At 45.4% G+C, this 19664-nt stretch overlaps 1 protein-coding gene across 2 annotated transcripts in view; it reads right to left on the bottom strand.

Moving 5' to 3' along the window:
- Positions 1-19664, bottom strand: part of LOC143904602 (protein O-mannosyl-transferase TMTC1-like) — a 189247-nt gene that overhangs the window by 118688 nt on the left and 50895 nt on the right. The window contains exon 1 of one of the 2 annotated variants that reach the window (XM_077419414.1): positions 1497-4038. The exons of the other annotated variant lie outside the window; for it this stretch is intronic. Within the exon in view, the coding sequence (XP_077275540.1) occupies positions 1497-1816 (320 nt within the window). The 5' untranslated portion in view covers positions 1817-4038. Of the gene's footprint in view, positions 1-1496; positions 4039-19664 lie in introns of those variants that run through there. 2 annotated transcript variants of the gene reach the window in all.

Here is a 19664-nt window from a genome sequence, read left to right as displayed (position 1 = left end):
TTTCCTCTTTTTCGCGGCTATACTCGTGCATGATATTGCAGACGCAATAAAATGCTGGAATAGATTATTAACCAAGATAGAGGCTCGTAATTTGCTCGCGCTGTATATTTGAAGCGCCCCTCGCGTCAAACGAACGACGAAAGTAACGATACATCAACCGTCCAATATTGTATTAGAATGTAGACAACTCTCGCCTTAAACGCCTTATCCTTTCAACCGCATGTCAGCATAAGCGACGCATTTTTCGCACGCACATAAACCACTCTCCCCGCCTCGCTTGAATCGAGTGGCGGCAACAATAAGAGATACCGGGGGGGTATCGCCTCAACCCGCGTTCCCGCGCGTCAGTGGCGATCCAGATCGTTAAAGTCTCGTCTTCTCGACGAGACGAATGTAATTCGCGGCGCGCCGCGGCGCCGGCGTCTCCGCGCCCCCGGGGGATTATGGATGCGTTCCACTTCCGATAACGCGCGAAACGTGGAGGCGTTTATGCCCTCGCCCTTACGCCCGGCTGCTCCCTTTTCTCGACCCGTCCCGCCCGCGCGTCACGTTTCGCGCCCGCACACCTCGTCGAAGTTGGCAACAGCATCTGGAGCGTTAAGGGTAGATGAGCGATGTGCCGGTGTCTTGCGGCGTGATGGATCGTCCAATACCAGCCAATATGCAGTATTGCACGTGGAGTGGCAAACTGGTATCCATGCATCAAATCGGCGGGCAGAAAGCGGGCAGGAAGGTAGATGGTCGGAGGGGGAGGTGCGGGGAGGCAAGGTGGAAGTTTCGTGTGCTCTACACGACACGTTCCTGCACAGCCCACCGTATGCTCGGTCGCTTCCGTCGTGGTCAGAAAACGGTTCTTGCCGATCCGTCCTTAGTGGTACGACCATAAGGTGCATCTCCGATTGCATGGGATACCTATATACGGCTATGTATCTACACGTACGTATATATAAAGGTACATATATAGGTATGTACCTTCCCGTATACACGTATATACACATATATACGAGATCCGGGATGTCCCGGTAAGAACGGCAAGGAGGCTGCCGGTGCTTGCGAGCTACGTGGTCGTGCCATGTGCTTGGAACGTCAGGCAACCAGACACGTTTCTCGAGACAATTTCTTGCCGTCTTATTTCATCCGGACGGATACGACCGTACACCGAATCGTATTCACTTTTCTATTTAACGGATTGTCCTGAAGGACCAGTTTTGATAAACGAGCCGCAAGAAGGAAAGAGAAAAGACAGATTAAATCAAAACGTGGTAATATCTAAAAATAATGGAACAAATATCCAGTCCTCGTTGAAAATACAGATCTAAATGAAAGTATAAATAATTTCGCACGACAGTAAAGTAATTCGATTTCCCATCGCGGTATTACCGGTTATTGCCATGAAGCTTTTCGATTGAAACTAACCAGGTCAATCCTTTATCTAATTCTCAGACAAACAGTCCAACAAAGAGAGCTCGATAAATGTGAGAGAAATATTGGCTCACCGAAACGTCAGAGTGGTGAAAGGTCGATAGCTCTTGTGACTATTGATGCTTTCCATCGGCGTACCCCAGAAATCGTCGTTGAGCACGCTGCTCCACGACGCCTCGCCGATCACGTCCCTGTTCCTCACCACCGCCGGTATGTCATCGTGCACGAAGTCGCAGTCGAGCGCATTGAGATAACAGCCGACCGCGACGAGCGCGACCGCCGCGTAGATGCACCATCCCGGTGGCTCGTTCGCCTCAGTTTCGTTGCATCCACCGCGGCCATTCTTCTTGACCGATGACGTTTGGCAGAAGTAACCGTTGTTCCGTCGCCTCATGTTGCTTGGCGTCGCTTGCTACCACGCACAAGATAAGCTCTCCACGTTCGTTCGTCCGCGAGCCCGATGCGCAAGCACTGTCATGAAGTGGCGAGCCGTATTTTCGGGCACCGTTATCTCCTGCGCGATTGATCGCACTGCCCGGGATGACTGCACTGATTGCGATCGGAATCAGCTGACTCTCGCATTTCTAGGGCGAACGCTCAGGTGAGAGTTCACGATCGGAAAGCGTACCTGCGTCCTTTCAGCGCTTAAGGATCGTTACTAGCACCATTTCAATCACGAACCGCGGCATTCCACCCTTCTGTGTTCGTTTCGTCAATATAGCTTTGCGAGCAGACAAATTGTAAAGGCCGATCGCTTATATACCGTTTGCTTTACCTGTTCTCGGTCGAGTCAAAGGGACATGATTCTTGCGTAACGCTGACGGCAAAGCGACGCGAAATGTCACGGTGCTAGCCGGTGCCTTGCGTTGATCTCACCCATTTAGGCCGACGACGACGTTACCCCGATGAGCATTCGTTTGTCCCACGGTGAGCTTGACAAATGACTGCGGGAGTTCATTATTTATCGGGTCGACCGACTCAAGCGTGTTCCAGATGAAGGGTGGCAGCGGGTTCCGCGTGTGAATCGCTCACGGACTTAGATAATAGCCCTCGCGTGGACTTTCCTCGACAATTGCTCCCGCGGGGATCTAAGTGGATCCTTTTTACGTAACCGCGTAACGACGTAACAGCTCGTTACCGCGCTAGCGGCCGGTATCGGATCGATCCGCTCTCCAGCCCGCAAATCACTGATCCGTGCAGATCATTACGGATTCTCCCGGTAGAGTAAAGCGCGATATGTCTATAGTTCACTTACCGCTGCCGGACGTAAGTGACATTAACGTGACAGCCCTATAAGTTGCAGCTTCGTTCTTGAACAGGTCGCGTATTCGATATTTATATATCCGTTTACTCTACGAATGGATTTCCAATTACGCTGACACAGAGTTGTGCATTTCTTCTGAATTGAACGCTCGATATTCTGTGTGCCCTTATCATTTAGCATAACGTTCGCGGAACGCCACGGCAAACACAACGCGATTACTCGACGGAAGATCGAACGATTTCGCTGTTATTTTTATCGTCCTGTATTCGCGGATCTCTCGTGCGCTTCAAGAGTGAGAACTCTTTCGGTCAACGATGATCTCTACTTTTTTGCTGCATCGGGGAAATTTCGTAGAATTATGGAAAACAGGCTGCAACACCGAGAGGACGGCTGCATGACCCAGATACTCGTAGCCAGGGTTCCTTCATCGCCACAATTTTACTGTGTATGTAGCTATACAAGTATAAGCGGCTCGTATCTTGCCGGGGGGCACGGCTTGGAATCCTCCGCGGCAGCGCCTTCACCTCCCGCCGACCTCCTGCTTCTCTCGCTACCACTTTCCTATCTCTCTCCACTAGCGACGCTGCCACTTGGGCGCTTCTTCTTGTTCCTCGTCTTCCTTCGACTTTACCTTCCGCTCCGTCGAATTCAATCTTTGGACAGGTGTCACGACGATTTTTTCTCCGATTCTGGCGTGCGAGAACTAGGGTTGAACTTTCGACGTTCCGACGACCTCACTAGTGTGGTTCTTGCTGCTTGCTTCCGACGAGATGTCACCTCGAGATAAAAGTCGGGCACACTTGGCATTCAAGTAGCTAGTAGTGGTAACTAGTAAATGTTCCTCAGCATTCGTCCTGTTCAACCGCGCCAAATTGTGTTGAATGATTGTTAGAGAAACGAGAGAATTCCGTGTGGTAAAAAATTATTATTTTTAATTAGAGGTATTTGATAGCTCCGATCCCGTTTGAATTTACCGTAATATTACACTTGAAAAATATGGTACCGCTTTTTTCCAATTGTTTTTGTAACTTTTCTGACTTCAGTTAAATCGCGTAATAGCATACGATTCGTATCAAAGACGCTCAAATGCGATCGCGGAGGTAAAAATATTAATTCCTCCACTGATCGGTGATATAATCGGAGGTAGCAGCTACGCGGTTTCTTGCTTATTCAGGCGGGATAAACGTAAGTACCTCCCAAGGGCTTGTAATCTGATATCGGGCACCTTGCCGATTGACACGGTGTGCAGATCGGTACGCACCGCACATCGGAACGTCACAGATCACGAAAACGACATCGGTGTCGAGCTCGAGCGGGTCGTCACGACGACGATAAGCGCGAGACTAAGGGACGACGGCATCCGCCCGGTTATATACCCGACGCACTCTGACCCGCAAAGCCGCGCCCGCGCACGAGCCACCCCCGAGGGTTTCCCTCTTGCCGCGCGCCTTCCCTTTCTTCTTCTTTCCCGTTTGCCAGCACCTGTCCAACCTTGGATTCCACTGACGTCATGTTGTTTACCCATAGTTTACCTGCCAAAACAGGTCTTCCCTCAAAGCTACCCTAAGTTTAAGTAGTCAAAGCTAGGACCATTGGGCACGAGCACGATAATGTGATGGCTTTTTAACGTTAAAATAAAATAGCTCTTATAAACTACCTTAAAATAATACGAGAGCTTTTACTTAATAATTATTATAATAAATCATAGCAAACGCGATAATTGCTAATTTAATTACAGAAATATGATATTATTTTATTCGACCTTTCCAATTGTTTCATTTTACATTTCTACTTCCAGTACTTGTAGCTCATTTTAATTAAATTGAAGCCATTAACGAGATTTCTACGTTACGCGTTATGTAGTTAAGCGTTTGTATTGAATCTTACGAACAAGATAACAAAGACAGCACTGAGCAATTATTTATTACCTTGAATTTCTCTCCGGGAATATCTCGCATCTAACAATACAACGGATCACGGCTCGCGAATCAGTGAACGTAATGACGATACGAGCTCGTTACCGACAATGATGATACAGTAACGAGCCCGTGGTGGCAAAGTGATGCTGCATTGTACAATTCAATTTGGCTATTGCGCCATCACAACCATACGAATATATATCAAATTGAAATTACATCGTATCAAGACATTGTTATCATATAATTTTATTTATTGTTTGAAATCATTATCACAAATAAAACGGCTGAAATATAAATGTAACAACAATTTACGTAATAATTTATGCATAAATGTATACAACAAGATTTCTACATATAAAACTTGTAAACGAATAACGATTTCATTTAAAATCATTTCATTAAAAGACTGTGAAATTATTTTTCAAATTTTTGAAATAACAATTAATTAAAAAATGACATGTAAATTTTTAAATAACATTTTGAAATGCAGGAGCAGATAAAGCTTTTATAAAATTAATATGGAGACAGATTAAATCCTACTTTATTATAGTTTCTATTTTTATTCAGCTTTTAATAAGATTCTGATGGGGCTAACTTATCTTGAGACTATCAAATAACAGATATATCAACATAAAGTGGAAAAGACAGATCTGAATTTTTAATGTCACTAATAAGCAAGTTTCGCAGAAAGTTATAATTGAGCGAGATACCGGCATTCTTCTACCGAGGAACTTAATATTAGCGACATGGCTGTCGCTCAAGTAATTCGCATAATGTACCCGGAGCTCGCAATTAATGATCATTTAGTTCGATGGCGCTGAGTAGCCGTCAGTGTCACGATTCGCAGGCGAGCGTGGAACTTTAGTCCACCGTCCGCCAGCACGCTGAACTTCCGTATGAATCCACTTTCAAACTACACAAGAATTTTTAATTACGGCCTTATAGAACGAAAAACGCCACTTACGTGTCACACGTTAATGGTTCTTCGCATCCAAAGCGTCGGAGGAATGCGGAGAACTGGTCCCACGTGACTTCTAACGAATTTTTATCGCCGCAAAAGAGGATAATGGCGATTCGCGATAATTACTTTATTCGCACTTATATGATCTTTATTCTCTTTGGCTTCGAATGTCAAATGTGTTTGCGATATCCTAAATGCTATTTTCCCGTTTTCTCACATTTTTCCACTTTACCCGTTTTTTCTGATTTGATTGAGAATGCGAAATCTCAGTCCTCTGCAGATTACTCAATACACATCACGCGAGCTCGAAGAACGTGTATAGAATCGATCTGACCGTTCCATCAACACGATTTCGTTGCGGCGAGCTTAAGCTATTTCTTCGTGGACTTCCCGTTGAAGTATAAATTGGTTTTATGCTCTGCCGAGGAAGTTTCTAACTGGAAACTTATAGTCGCGGAACAAACGTCTGTAGACGGCATTGAAATATAGTGTTCAGACGCTAGTTGCGCCTGAATATTCAGCGACTTCACTCGCTCGCTCGCTCGCTCGCTATACCTATGTCTCACGCGCGCTGCCTACTTCGTTACATCCGGTTAACGCTTGCCATCGCGTCTGACCGTATTTAATAATGCACCTAACCGACGGCGCCGCCGACGCCCCAGGAGAGCAAGGTCTGCCAACGACCGTGAAAAGGTGTCGGTGTCCTATAAGTAAGGGCGACCGCAATACGTGCGCGACTCCCTTCGTGGACTTGCCCGAGGGCAAGAAGGAAAGAAGCACGCGAAACGACTTCATCTGAAATAAAGATAAAGGCAGTGCCTCTCGTCTACGTTCGCTTTGCTCCTCTCGTGCGTTTTCATTTATTAAAACGCAGTCGGCGAGCAATTGTCTGCCTTCTTCTCTCTCTTTCTCTCTGCCGAAAGTATAAAAATCAACCAATAGCAAACGACGAACGAACGCGCTTCGTATTCTTGCACAGTGGTATAAAAACAGCTGAGACACACAATCTGATTGTCTCCGCCGGCTTCTTATTTAAATTTTCATTGCTCCTAGTCTCGTTATACGTCCCGCCGCTGTTTGCCTATATATTTTATCGTCGAATCGTGAAATCGACCCAGTTAAGTATCTTCATCTTGCGAAATATTTTGGCTCTCTCGGCACGAGATAAGTAATCTTGGACTCGAAAGCGCAATGTTGCTGCGAGAAATCACATGTTAGCCGCGCGGATACCTCGCTATAGGTACCCCGCCGTATATCGATCGGCGGGAAATCTTAAATGCGAACCAACGCGAGAGAAATAATGCCTATAATTCGTACGTAACGCGGGACACGCGAACACGAGACACGAAGGAGCATGCAAACGGTAGCTCGCGTACGAGCTCGGAGTACAAACGATTCCACTGCGATTGCGGACAGCGTCGTTCGAAACCGCGATGTTGATACATTAGCGAAAATTGACGACCGGTTACTTGAAACAGAACCACGGCGCGGTCCGGACAGAAGGTACGAAGGCCTGTTAACGCCGCTAATGAACTCGGACGACGCAGCTTCATCAAAACCATTCTCGCCACGCGGACGGATACCCACGAGATTTCGTGCGACAGAGAGACAGTTTTGGTCGCCACAATAGGAACTCGGCGGACAATCAAAGGTGGTGGACATTCGGTCGGTCGGTCGGAGAATGACGTGCACGAAACGCCGTCGGGGAGGAATGTATTTAATTAATGCACTCGAGCAACGCTATACGTAGAATACACACGGGCGACTGCACAGAACCCGGAGAATCGGGCTCAGTGTCGTGCGGGCTTACGTGCACGCGACCATGTGCGCACGTGCGCAAATTGTCAAATTCGCCGCGAAACTCGGCGTGCTTCGTGCCGGTGACCGTTCCGTATCCGGTCGCCGGCTCCGTGAGGAGAGAGCAATCTCCGGTAACGATTCGCGTTCGCGAGGAGGACGCATTGACGAGGATCCTTGGCGAAACGAAAATGAACGGCCGAAATCCGGACGAATTTCGCCATTTCCGCATGCCTCGAGAAAGCACCTATCTTTACGGTCTCTTGCGCTCTTTCTCCCTCCCTCCCTCTCTCTCTCTCTCGTCTTTGCGCGGTCCATCTGTAGACGGAATCGCGAGCTTACGAGAGAAGGGCGTAGACGTTCCCGAGACTACAACTGTCGGAGGAATCTCGTCGACTGAGCAAGGTAGAACGTAATCGGGATCTTGCCCCGCCACCCGACACCCTTCATGGTACACGGGAAACTTGGAATGATTTCGAGCGTATAGAGTTTCAGGCTTCGCCCTACCCCTCAAGCCCTGCCCCTTGAATGCCCGAGTGACGAGAGAAAGAGAGAGAGAGAGAGAGAGAATTTTTGCACACACAATACGTGGAAATATTACGTAACATTTCAAGTTATCACGCTAAGAGCTTACTAATTGCACGCTTTCGTTGAATACCGCCGCAACTTCTGACTCTGTCGCGTATTTTAGCTTTTAATGGGAATTTTTTTTCAACTATTGCTTTATTAATAAGTACAAAATTAGACATGTTACATATGCAAATATCGTGCTAATAAATTAGTATATTGGTATTTCCTTACCTGATTATTAATATATTCTATATTATTAATTTACTATAAACTAATTAAACTATATCCTAGTAAATTGTTTGTGTACGTGAAATGGGAATATTATAATTTGGATCTAATACTCAATGCTGTTCAAAGCGTCAAACGAGTAAATCACCAAAGGACAATCTGCGCTGCGATGCGACTTACAAACGAAAGGCGGATAAAAGAGGATCTACGAAGATGGCCAGGTAGATGTAACGAAAAGAGATATCTCCGCGTCAGCTGAAATTTTCGCAGAACATGTTCGCGTCCAGCCCGGTGAAGAAACACACGCGAACGACCAAGTACGATTTTAATTACGAGCTTATTCGCGCGCGCGACTTGATTCAGAAAGAAGGACACTAGAAAAGAGTTACACGGGATTAGCTCCGAATGCGAAAAAGCGCGCTCTACTTTTCATGTCGAAATAATGCCGTCACTATAAGTCTCTCCGTGAGATCACATTTTCGTTCCGAGGCGAGAGAGCAGATCTGCGTGGAATTTTTTGCGCTCGGATCCGTCTACACTCAACACGGACACGGCGGCACGGCCCGGCACAGCACACGGTCGATCAATATAATCGCATCGGTAAACGGATCGGACGTGAAAGACCGATCGCGTTCGGACGGCTTTCGACGGCGGAGCTTACGAGGTGGCTTACGCGCGTGCAAACGGCGCTCCCGATGCAAGTGATTTTGGCTTCTCGAGAGCTGACCAAACAAGGATACGCCGAATTCAGCGTAATAAATTCACGGTTTCCTTGCGATTGGTTTCGGTGTGTTACCTCGCGAGCTGTGGGCGAGTGTGGGCGTCTGGGCGACGCCGCAATCTCTGATCAGTGGCTTAGCGACGCGAGAAGATTTGGCGGAGAGAGCCGTCACCGGGATACATGATAGCGGAGCGAGAGAGGGTAGAGTGGATTATGCGAGGAGGAGACTTCCTGGACGGGGACAAGACTGGGCTAGACTGGACCGGATTAAGGCTAGCCTTACAGCAAACTTGTCGAATTATCTTCGACCAAGTTTGTTCTGAAATTTCGGATGCGCGATGGTCGGGATATAATGGTCGTTGCGAGCTGCGCCGATAATAACTCGGACGGAATACGGAGCGTGGAATTCGAACGCAGTCGTAAATCAATTACAGGAGTCAGGAAAGCTCGTACGTTAATGAGACTGTAACGAATTGGACGTCAGCGGGCGCGGCGGCCGATGGCCAAAGCGGATTCGATTATCAATTTATCACGAATCAATGAAATCTGTTCGCGAGTATATTTTAATGATCCGCAAAGGGAGGATCATCGTGTCGGGACGAGGGTAGGCGCGGCTCGCGCGCGTAAAGGCGAGCATTACTATATACCTCGCAACAGAGTCCGTCCGTTTTCAATCCTGGGATTTTACGACGACCGCCGCGGCATCAACATTTCATAAAGGCTCGAGCAGAATGGAGCCTGGGCACGGCTTGCAAAAACGGTTAACGAGATGCGTTTCGTCCGCCATATTTCCGTCCGATCGAAACATTTTGCTCGTTTTACATTATTTACACGGAAAAGCGGGCAAATACAAATGGGCGACAGAAAAATACGGGATCGACATGTAATATTTTAAAGCGTAGCTTAAAGTAACATGAAGATAAATCAAATGGCAAAATGAGAACGATTGATGTGCACAGAACAATGTAATTTGATGCATATGCGGTCTTGTCTGTCTCCTCGCGCCAAATCGTTTTCATCGATTACGTACGATCATAATTTATGCAACCCGTTCGCCGCCGTCTTTGCATATCTTTTGGGGAAACGCAATTTCTTTAAATTATTATTTCAGAATATCCGAAATCTTATCTGTATATGTATATGTATAATTTCCTTCATGTGCTACCTTCAATCCAGTAAATGGTGCAAAAACTTTATGCGACCCTACGCTTCGGATATGCGATAAATAGCGAATTCATGTAGAAACGTAGATTTTATATAACTCATCGAAATCTATAAAATATGTACGGAAATTAGGCAATTTAAATCACACGAATACATTAGTGGCCGGTCGAATAAATGTACGGCTTTTGCAGCCGTCTGGAAGTAATGGGACCTGGGACACCGCGATAACCGATGGAAATTTTTCTTCCCGCGATAACGCCGTCCGGTTATCGCCTTTAACGATTGGTCGGCGACATATCAACGATAGTCGCAGAGAAAACCGTCGATGCACCGCGCACTAAGTCGAAACTTTTCCAATTTTCCACGACTTCGTATTTATAACTTCAGTACTCGCACCCCTTTTATTCCTTCTCTTGCCGGATTCCCTCTAGAAACAACTTCTCGGAGTCTGAAGCCAATAATTTATCCTCGATGAGGAGCAAACCGAGCAACGAAATGTTAAATGGAGAATTCTACGAGATGTATAACTGTCAAGAACAATAAAAAAAAAATTACTTTCAGCAAAAATTCGTACGTCACGAAAGTTTACCGCAATGATGATCGACGTATTCTGCGGATCTATCTTTAATCATGGACCCCTGTCGTTTTTGTTTTCTCTTTCTTTCCCCTTTAATAGGTGATGTGCGATTTGTCGACGCAGTCATCGAGTTTCTGTCCGTCGCTAAGAATATATCTCAGAAGTGGTCAATCTTTGCGTCCTTTCCCGTTTCCTCAACTTTCGGTGTCCGTTCCCCGAACAAGAGAAGAAACGCGAGAAATACGAACGAAACATTTCTACGTCGGATTTTCGGGCAAAAAGTTCGATCCGCCTGTCATTACTGCCGTGACGCGGCGGTAAACCTACCGACCCTAGAGAGCCTCGGAGAATACTTCCATAACTCAATGATCCGTGACTTTCTTGCTTGTCTTAGGATGTCAACGAAATTAACAGAAGAGGAAAACAACCAAGACGTTCGATTCATAAAAAAATGACCTCACGGAAAGCTTAATGGCCTACAATATTGCGAAGAAAGAGGATATTCGAAGGATGATGACAGATGAAATAGATGGGTAAGAAATATTACGTGTTCGATGACACAAGAGTTTCAGTGAACATAAACATAAGAGAAATTATTCATTTAATAGAGTAGAAGAAAAAAAGATAGAAATATAAAATATTCTCAATATTTTCTACATCTTATATGGATTATAAGAATTCACAATAAATCCATCATTTACGTCTTGCGACGTAAGCAATGTAACTTTATCGCTCACTTTATCTCTCGCGTAAATAGTATGTATAGTCATAAAATACGAAAGAAAAACGAAAATATGAACATTTAAAAGAAGAAATCGACGACGCAAACTTCTCGAGCGGCTTAAGCAGCGAAGTCGTCATAAAGCGATGTCGTCAAGGTCGAAAAATTCAGCCGAAGAACCGCGGCCGGGAGGCATCAACGCGCAGCGTAATAACAACACCGACTGTCAGGATCCGTGTAATCCTTCCCTTAGGATCCGCGTAATTCAGTGCTCCGGCAGGAATTCGTCTTACGAGCCAAAAGCTATAGGAATTTAAGGTGACGACGTGAGCAGACGAGAGGGGTAAAGTCGAGCCGGAATTTAAGGCGTAAAACTTTCGCAATTACCGAATGTTCGATATCCTTGAAAACTTGGATAAGTGCCGCGAATGGTGAACGCCTTGCGCTTCCCATCCGCATGGCCGCCCGTAGGCGCGCGAACACTCCCCCCCCCCGCGATGGATGCAGAGGCACGCTGAACCTACGAGGAAAGTGCCGGAATGTGCAATAAAGCAGTGCGAGAGACCCCGCCGAGTGGCGTACGAGCAGCCAGTAAAGTAGAAAGCTTTTTCTGTAAAGCACGCAGTTACGTGCCAAACGTCGAAAATTTCGCCGTAGCAATATCGCTACTCGATCCTTGCGCCCGTCCCGCCTCCCCACCTTCCGCAATCTTTCTTTAAGTCTCCCTTTTCCGTCGTCCCTTTGAACACGCGCGTCCTCTTCCGCATTTCGAGAGAAAGAGAGAGAGAGAGAGAGAGAGAGAGAGAGAGAGAGAGAGAGAGAGAGAGAGAGCGCTGACAAAGAATTGTCGGCTGGGCGTCCTTAAGACGAATCCCTGGGAAGTTCGCGAGGTATTTTCGCGCCCTTGCGATGAACGGGAATAACCTTTTACAACGCTGCAGATTTTACCGTCCGACAAAATTGTCCCAGGAGATCTTACGTGAATGCTCGACGTGGTGTGCGGAATGGACTTCCAGAAGTACTGCTTGTAATGTGAGAAGAATTGCCGCGCTGTTCCTTACGATAATCACCACGGAATTTTGATCATCGTCAATCATCGACGTCCTGCTTTTAATTATCCTATGTCATCAGCATTAAGAATTTGCTGACCGTTTATAGATTTATCTTTTATATTAGAACTGGAAATGACGCTGGAAGGACTCTTTTTTCAGGTCTTTTACTATCAAATAACATAGTTCTTAACTAAATTACATTTTATCCGCTACCTTCAATACAGGCAAAAAAAATCTGCTGACCGCTTAAAAAAAAAAATCTAGCGAAACGTGAGCTGCTTCTGAAATGTAACAATCTCATTGCATAGAACGCAGCAAACACCAGCCATTGTCGTGTAAAAGCTTAATACCTTCCTTTTCAAAAGTTAAATCGCATTGCCGTTGGAGTTCTAGAACTACGCTGGCATGCTAATTCCACTTTCTAATGATACGAAACATTTACGTGTCCCATAAATTCTGCGAAATACGTTACACCGTGGCAATAGCTGATAGCGATCGTTACGGTTGTAATAATCCCACATATATCGCACGGTGGTGTGCTAACGACAACGTTATTAACAATGCCGACCAGTTACGTCGGACAAACAGCAAGTAAAGGAAAACAGTACGCACACGTAACAATTTCATGGACGCTCCACCCGCGTATACCCGTATACCGGCGCTTGTTTTATCAACAAGCGAATTTCGCGTTTTATCACGTTTGCAGTTAGAGCGCGAATAATACGCTTTGAATAATGTATTTTGATTTAATGCAACGCGCACCGCGGCGGACGCCGTATTTACCCTCAAAATTTGTCTCATTGATTTCGCCGGGGTAACTACGGCCGGGGGATAACGCCCGCGTGTCTGCCGACTGTCGACAATTAGCGTCACGCGAAATTGGTCCCAGGTGGGCGCGACCGCGAAAACCAATGATAATTTCACTAACGTCGTTACCGAACACGTGTTTTACGCGCGTGTCCCGGCGACGTTTATGCGCGCCGCAAGATCCCGGTCATGACGGAATGCAACGAAACGCCGGGAATAATTTCACGACTCTCTTCTATATATATATATATATATATATATATATATATATATATACACATATATATCTACCAGGCAATGCATTTTAACGCGCAGCATGGGGATCGCGGAAATGATAGCTATAGCTGCTCTCTCTTTTTATCTTTCCCTCTCCCCCTTCTCTCTTTCTCTCACTCGGCTGCGTATGAATAAGTCGAAGGTGAATAAAATGAATGCCGGCAAACAGACCGAGGTACTCGCCGAGCACTCACATTTTCTTACGAGAGTTACTTCACTGAATTTTTAATGATGCTGTGAAAAGTGTTGCGGATGATCTTGATGTAGCATGAGACGCGCGGAGAAGCGGCTACTCACGGCTCGCGAAGATGTAGCACGAAAGTAGCTTTTGTCGGCGGAGTGTCGGAACTTTCAAAGATAAAACGCGAGGCTGTCGAGAAACACGCGTGCTTGAAATATGCGTGATTTATGCCGCGCGATCGTCGCGAACTTGCATCAAAGAACTATCCCTACGATGCGATCTTCATTGAACGTGCCGCACTGTTCATTCAAGGGGAAGAAAACCATTCCGCTGCAAAGGGCGCTATTGTCGGGCTTCGATAAAGCGATCAGGTCTTATGCATCGTGCGAGAAGGTACGGTTCACCGCAGCCCGACCCGATATAAAATAACGAAGAGGGCAACGATAACGGGTATCAACGTTTCCTCGCACCGCGCCTAAACTCCCCGACGATCTTGCGCTTATCTGATGCCCCAGTTCATAAGTTATTTCCGCGCGGAGATAGATGCATCACGTAATAGATTTACCGACGTGACAAGGCCAATATTACCTCCCTCTAGACTTTGAATATTTTTCTGTTTGATCTCGCAAGAAGAGTCAATGAAGCTACGCGTATTCGGATCCCCGTAACATATTTAACGCCGAGCTATTGCCGAGCACGTAGATTGCCTTTAAGACGAGACCATAGTCAAGCTTGATTTGCCTGACATGTATTTTCATCGCGTAATAAGACGAAATTACTATCTCGCTCCTTCTTACGTTCATTTACAATGACCCATTGCACGGAAACATTGCAACGACGCAGGCTTCGTGATGGGAGCTTACAAGTCTTCCATATCGTTCGCATTTATCTACGTAAAAGCAGCAAGCGGCAGGAAAGCAATATGGGCCCGGACGACGCACAAAATGCGGCAACACACACTCCACGCATTTGGCTGGCCATTAATCTTGAGCTGTTCCAGACGTGGCACATTCTGTCCTGGTTACTCTCTGCGAAACCGCTCCGCGAGTTCCACATATGTATATATTGCGCCTAACCACCCCATTCGATGTTTCGATTAAGCAAATCGTTCTCAGCCATTATTGCATTATGATTGTTCTGCCATTTAACATTAAATGCACTTGCTAAACTTTCGACCTCGAATCGAACATTCCGCATAACGTTTCGTTTTCGCACAATCGTTCTGGGGTAATACTGCCGTGTAAAAAAATAATGGCGACAGATAAAAATAATGGCAACGCTGTATCATCGTGATAAATGTTTCATCGCAAGCGATATGCCGTGCAAGTAAATATTTAATCATGCATAGATTACAGATTCTACAAATATCAACAACTGGCATATGGTATTTCAAAATATAAACAACAATAAGTGAAATTGGATCGATATGAAAACTTACAATTAATTAAAGATAACGCCATGTCAGACTGGATCTTAGTAGTCGAATAATAATATTTCTGTATAAATTTTGTATGCTTTTTCCAACTCAGTGGATTCTGAGCTCAATGAACCCCTTGGTGAACCCTGGGCTGGGGTGATATTTTTCGCAATAAATTCTTTATTGATTTAAAAAGAATGCTTCTTAGCATGAAAGGTTAAATCGATTATCGATTTAAGTATATGGATTTATTATTCCAATGAAAAAACTGTTTCAAGACTGACAAACAATCGAGGCGCAGTTTATTGACAATGAGTTGGAAAAAGTTATCAAAAATTCACATAGAAATATTATTATTAGGCTACTAAAATCAAGCCTAAAAATGATATCTTCTCTAATTAATTGTAAAATCCAACAGTAATAGAGAGAAAAAGAGAGAGGGAAACAAACAAACGTAAAATTATAAAAGTGTTTAAAATGTCATAAATTTCTAAATAACTTATTAAATCGTGTATTATTGCGAATGGTAAATATTTTTTTTCGAAATGCGAGAAAAAAGAATGATCGACATATATATGGCCGTTCTTTCCATTTCAGAGGTTCTCGTTTGACGGGCCGCGGAAGCAGATTCATTCGCAATTCGAAAGAATGCGCGATCGCTTCTCGCCGCAGCTGCCGCGTGCATTTCCGTTCACGTGCAACGAATTTCAGCCGAGAATTCGTTAGCAGCTTTGAACCGGCGCACGTGACGACGGCATTTAAAGGCACTATCGGGTTAACGGCTCGCTCGTTTCTCCTGGCGAGGCAGAGGGGCTGATGCCTCCGGACATTCGGCTGGGAATCAGTGATTCACGATGCACGGGCCATAAAACCCGGTGTACACCCCATAAAAATATCCGGCTGCGGTGCGTATAGGAAAAGTGCGCCTGGCCGTCGACGTGGCGTTTTATTTTCGATCACGTGTCGCGCAGTTTGCGGGACATTACTCGGGATTAATCCTGGACGCGTTGAAAATGCCCGGCGCATCACCGACGCGCGCTGTAATTTATTAATCCTCGCGCTCGCGTGCGCGAGTGGATCCATCTCTGTAAAAACACATGGCGGTCGGCAATTGTAATTAAACGCAAATGTCGTGTCCCTGCGAAGGTTACGGCCGGATGAGATTCCGCAAAATAAAAATAAAATGCGTGTAGTAAAAAGGACAGCTTTTGCGCGCGTTTCCGTGATGACACGTTTTGACAGCGATTTGAAGATAACTCTTAGTTTTGAACATCTGTAGCGGGTGGGGACGGATAGCCCTTTACGCGCGTGAAATTCGTGAATAGATAAATTTTATCCCGATCTAGTAAGAGAGAAAAAGAGAAGTATCTGTCCTATGCATGCGACTGCAGCCAGTCGTATATGTAGGCGCGTGACAGCTAATTTATAACAGCTTTTGTATAAAACTTTTTGCCGAGCAACGTGACATCGTATAACAAACGATAATCGTGAACGTGATCACGTTCCATCGGACCGAAAGGCCCTATAATATACTTTACAATTTACAATCAAGTGCAACCATATAAAATAGCGGATGTCTGTATACGCGCGTATATATAACAGTGTATGACTTATTAATCCCGACGCGACTCTGAAAACAAGCGCCGCTGCCATGTGTTTTAATTAAATGCGCAATCTCCGTCGAACGAAATCGAGGACGCTCGGGACCGTGAAATGAGGGTAATCGCGAAAGACGTGAAATAAATAACGCCAACTATGCGCGCGAAGATCGATATGCGTCGCAGTTCCACGAAATTTCTAACCTCGCTTCGAATTCATCGAGCTAGATGACGGCGCTGAAGGGAGGGATGATATAAGTTAGAATGTGTGGTACGAACAAAGAAGACCTCTCGATCGCCAATAGATATCGCGGAGACGTTGGGGATATAAACGCATAATACTTGAGAGAGTACAAACGATAGGGAAGAAGTGCATATTTCGCGAAATGGTAGACTGGTAGAACCCGAGTTACCCGAGTAGATCGTAAAAATAAAGGGGCTGTTCGCCCTCTATTTTTGTGGAAAGCTGATACTTTATAAGACATTCCACGGGGTGCGTCCCGCTTAATATTATATCCGCCTTCTTTTGATCGTCGATCATCTATCGATTCAAATTCAGCAATATCCGCAAAAGCGTGGCGCATGCATTAAACATCTCGCGGGGAGAGCGGCGCGCATCTCGCGACATAATTTTTGGCTCCGTGTAATTCGCGCCGACGCGACAACGTGTCGTCGAATTACTCGACAAAGCGCACTTCGCGAGACGTCGATTAACTCCCGCGCCGAGGGACGCAATCAATTTTGCCGCATTGAATTACCGGCATAACTCGCTTAACTCGCACGCAATGATCCCGGCGAAGAAACGGGTCGCGAAGGGACGGATGCTGGCGGCAGGTGGGCGAGACTAATCGGATCTTTCTTAAGGTCGGATTAAACTGGATCGGTATATGAAACGGTAGCCATTTAAATGAGGAACTTGAGTCATTAATGACAGTTACGGTTATTACATCATATCGAACACGCGCGTTCCGCGTCGCCCGGGTTGCCATGCCGTCGGGCAATTAAGACGCCAAGTTTTTTTCGGCGGTACTTCGATAAATCACGATACATATGTCTCTCACTCGACCGAAACACTCTCTCGAGCGGCGAACTTTCCGAGCAATTAGAGCAATTGGACATAACAGTTACCGCCGTTACCGCACGCCAGTTGTACGGTACATGTACGAGAGACGAGCCAGTTACAAAACGACACTCGAACCTGTTGTTTCTTGATCATTTCGTCAAATGCATCACGACCAGAGCACTCTCGATGGGTAATCCGGATAAAAACGAGCGATTTTTTTATGCCGCAAACGTTCGCGCGTGACTCGCAAATTTACAACGGTTTCACGACTGCACTACAAGACCAAAGAATTTCTACGAATTAGCGCTGGTAGGCAAGAGGACTTGCCAGGTCGGAGAAATAACGGTGCGATAAACCAAGCGGATAATCCAGCGGAGAAGCAAATACGAATTAATATTCGTTGATGCGTGAGAGCAATCAAATTTCTGCGAGAGTAACTCTCGAAATATGTAAATGGTCCGAGCCACAGAAACGGCCACGATAACAAAAACGATAAACTGACTTTGCGGGAGAGCTTATGCCCTTTTCCTTTACCTCGTGCCTCATATGACCGCCGAATTAAACGCGAGCGACACAACCGCGTGCGAAACCGACGCGTACATGCTCGCGGAACTTTTATCTACCGCACACGAAAAGGATTGAAAATGCTCGATGCGCTCGAGAGGGTTTTAAAGGGTTTAAAGCCGGTCGGCCGGGATCCTCTCCCCCTCGGCTTTGATTGAAATCAGTTTGTCGCAATTTTATTACCTGGGGATGGACGCGGTCGCGCATCCGCGGTACTGGCCGGCGCTATACGCGGCGCATCGGCGCAACCCTGGCGTTACGGATAAACCTCCCTGTATTCGTCGCTGGCAATAAAAGACTATATCATACGCCAGGTCCAGTCGAAGCACGTCCGCCACACGATTCTTTTAAGCGACATTCACACCGTCGGGCAAAATAACACAGAACGATCGAATGAGCGCGAATAGGGATTACGAGCTTTCGATCGAAAGCTATTTGTTTAGGAAAGGGTAACGACGAGGAAATCCACGGGAATGGTTCGTGCTTTCATCGAGCCAGATAACGTAGCCGATCTTTTCATTCGGTGATAAAACGAAATCCTAGAAACGTCAGACCTTCCACTTGTTTTACGATGATTATATTCACACGCTATGTGCTTTACGACTGTGATATTAAGATACACATTTTGTGCCAAGTATATGTATCATATATCATATATAAATAAAACGTATAAAATATATTTAGAATGTATGTATAAAAGATATATTATTATGCCTAATACTTGAACCGCTTAAGAAAATGCCTATATATATTGTACATATATTGTATTATAAAAGTTTCCTTTCTAATATCTGCTCGATCTCACGGTTGTTTGAATAAATTTCGTAATAAAATTTTTGCTATAGAATAACTATTCGAAAAGGAAGTGCTCGCAATTCCTTTCTTCGCGATTGTATGAATGCAGCCTTAGTGAACACGCACGTACGCACACCTGGCCAATCTTGATGTAAGTCCTAAAGGATATAGCGAAATGCAATTTTGATTGTGTTGTGCCGTCGTTTCCTACGATGGCTAAACCGAATGCATTGCTTATCTGTACCCGTTTTGCCTTGCACGATATTATACGACGATGCAACCTTGTTGCACAATTCCACGGCGAACGTATTGTAGTTTCTATATAAACATGTCTTCATATACTTTACATAAAAGATGTATGATATATATTGGAAGAAAAAGTTATCGTTTCTTAATTAAACGACGTATCATCGTTGTAGATTATTCGCGATCAATATGCAGCTTGCCTGATGTTGCAAATAAATGGCAAAATATTGTTGAAATTTTTATATTTTTATATACAAAACATTAAAATATAAGTATGTAATCTTCGTTCATTTTTATCAGTTGTTCGATATTGATGCAAAG

Source organism: Temnothorax americanus, unplaced genomic scaffold, assembly GCF_048541705.1.
Source record: "Temnothorax americanus isolate GAGA-0224 unplaced genomic scaffold, ASM4854170v1 Scaffold54, whole genome shotgun sequence".
NCBI lineage: Eukaryota > Metazoa > Arthropoda > Insecta > Hymenoptera > Formicidae > Temnothorax > Temnothorax americanus.
This window is presented reverse-complemented; position numbering and strand designations above follow the sequence as displayed.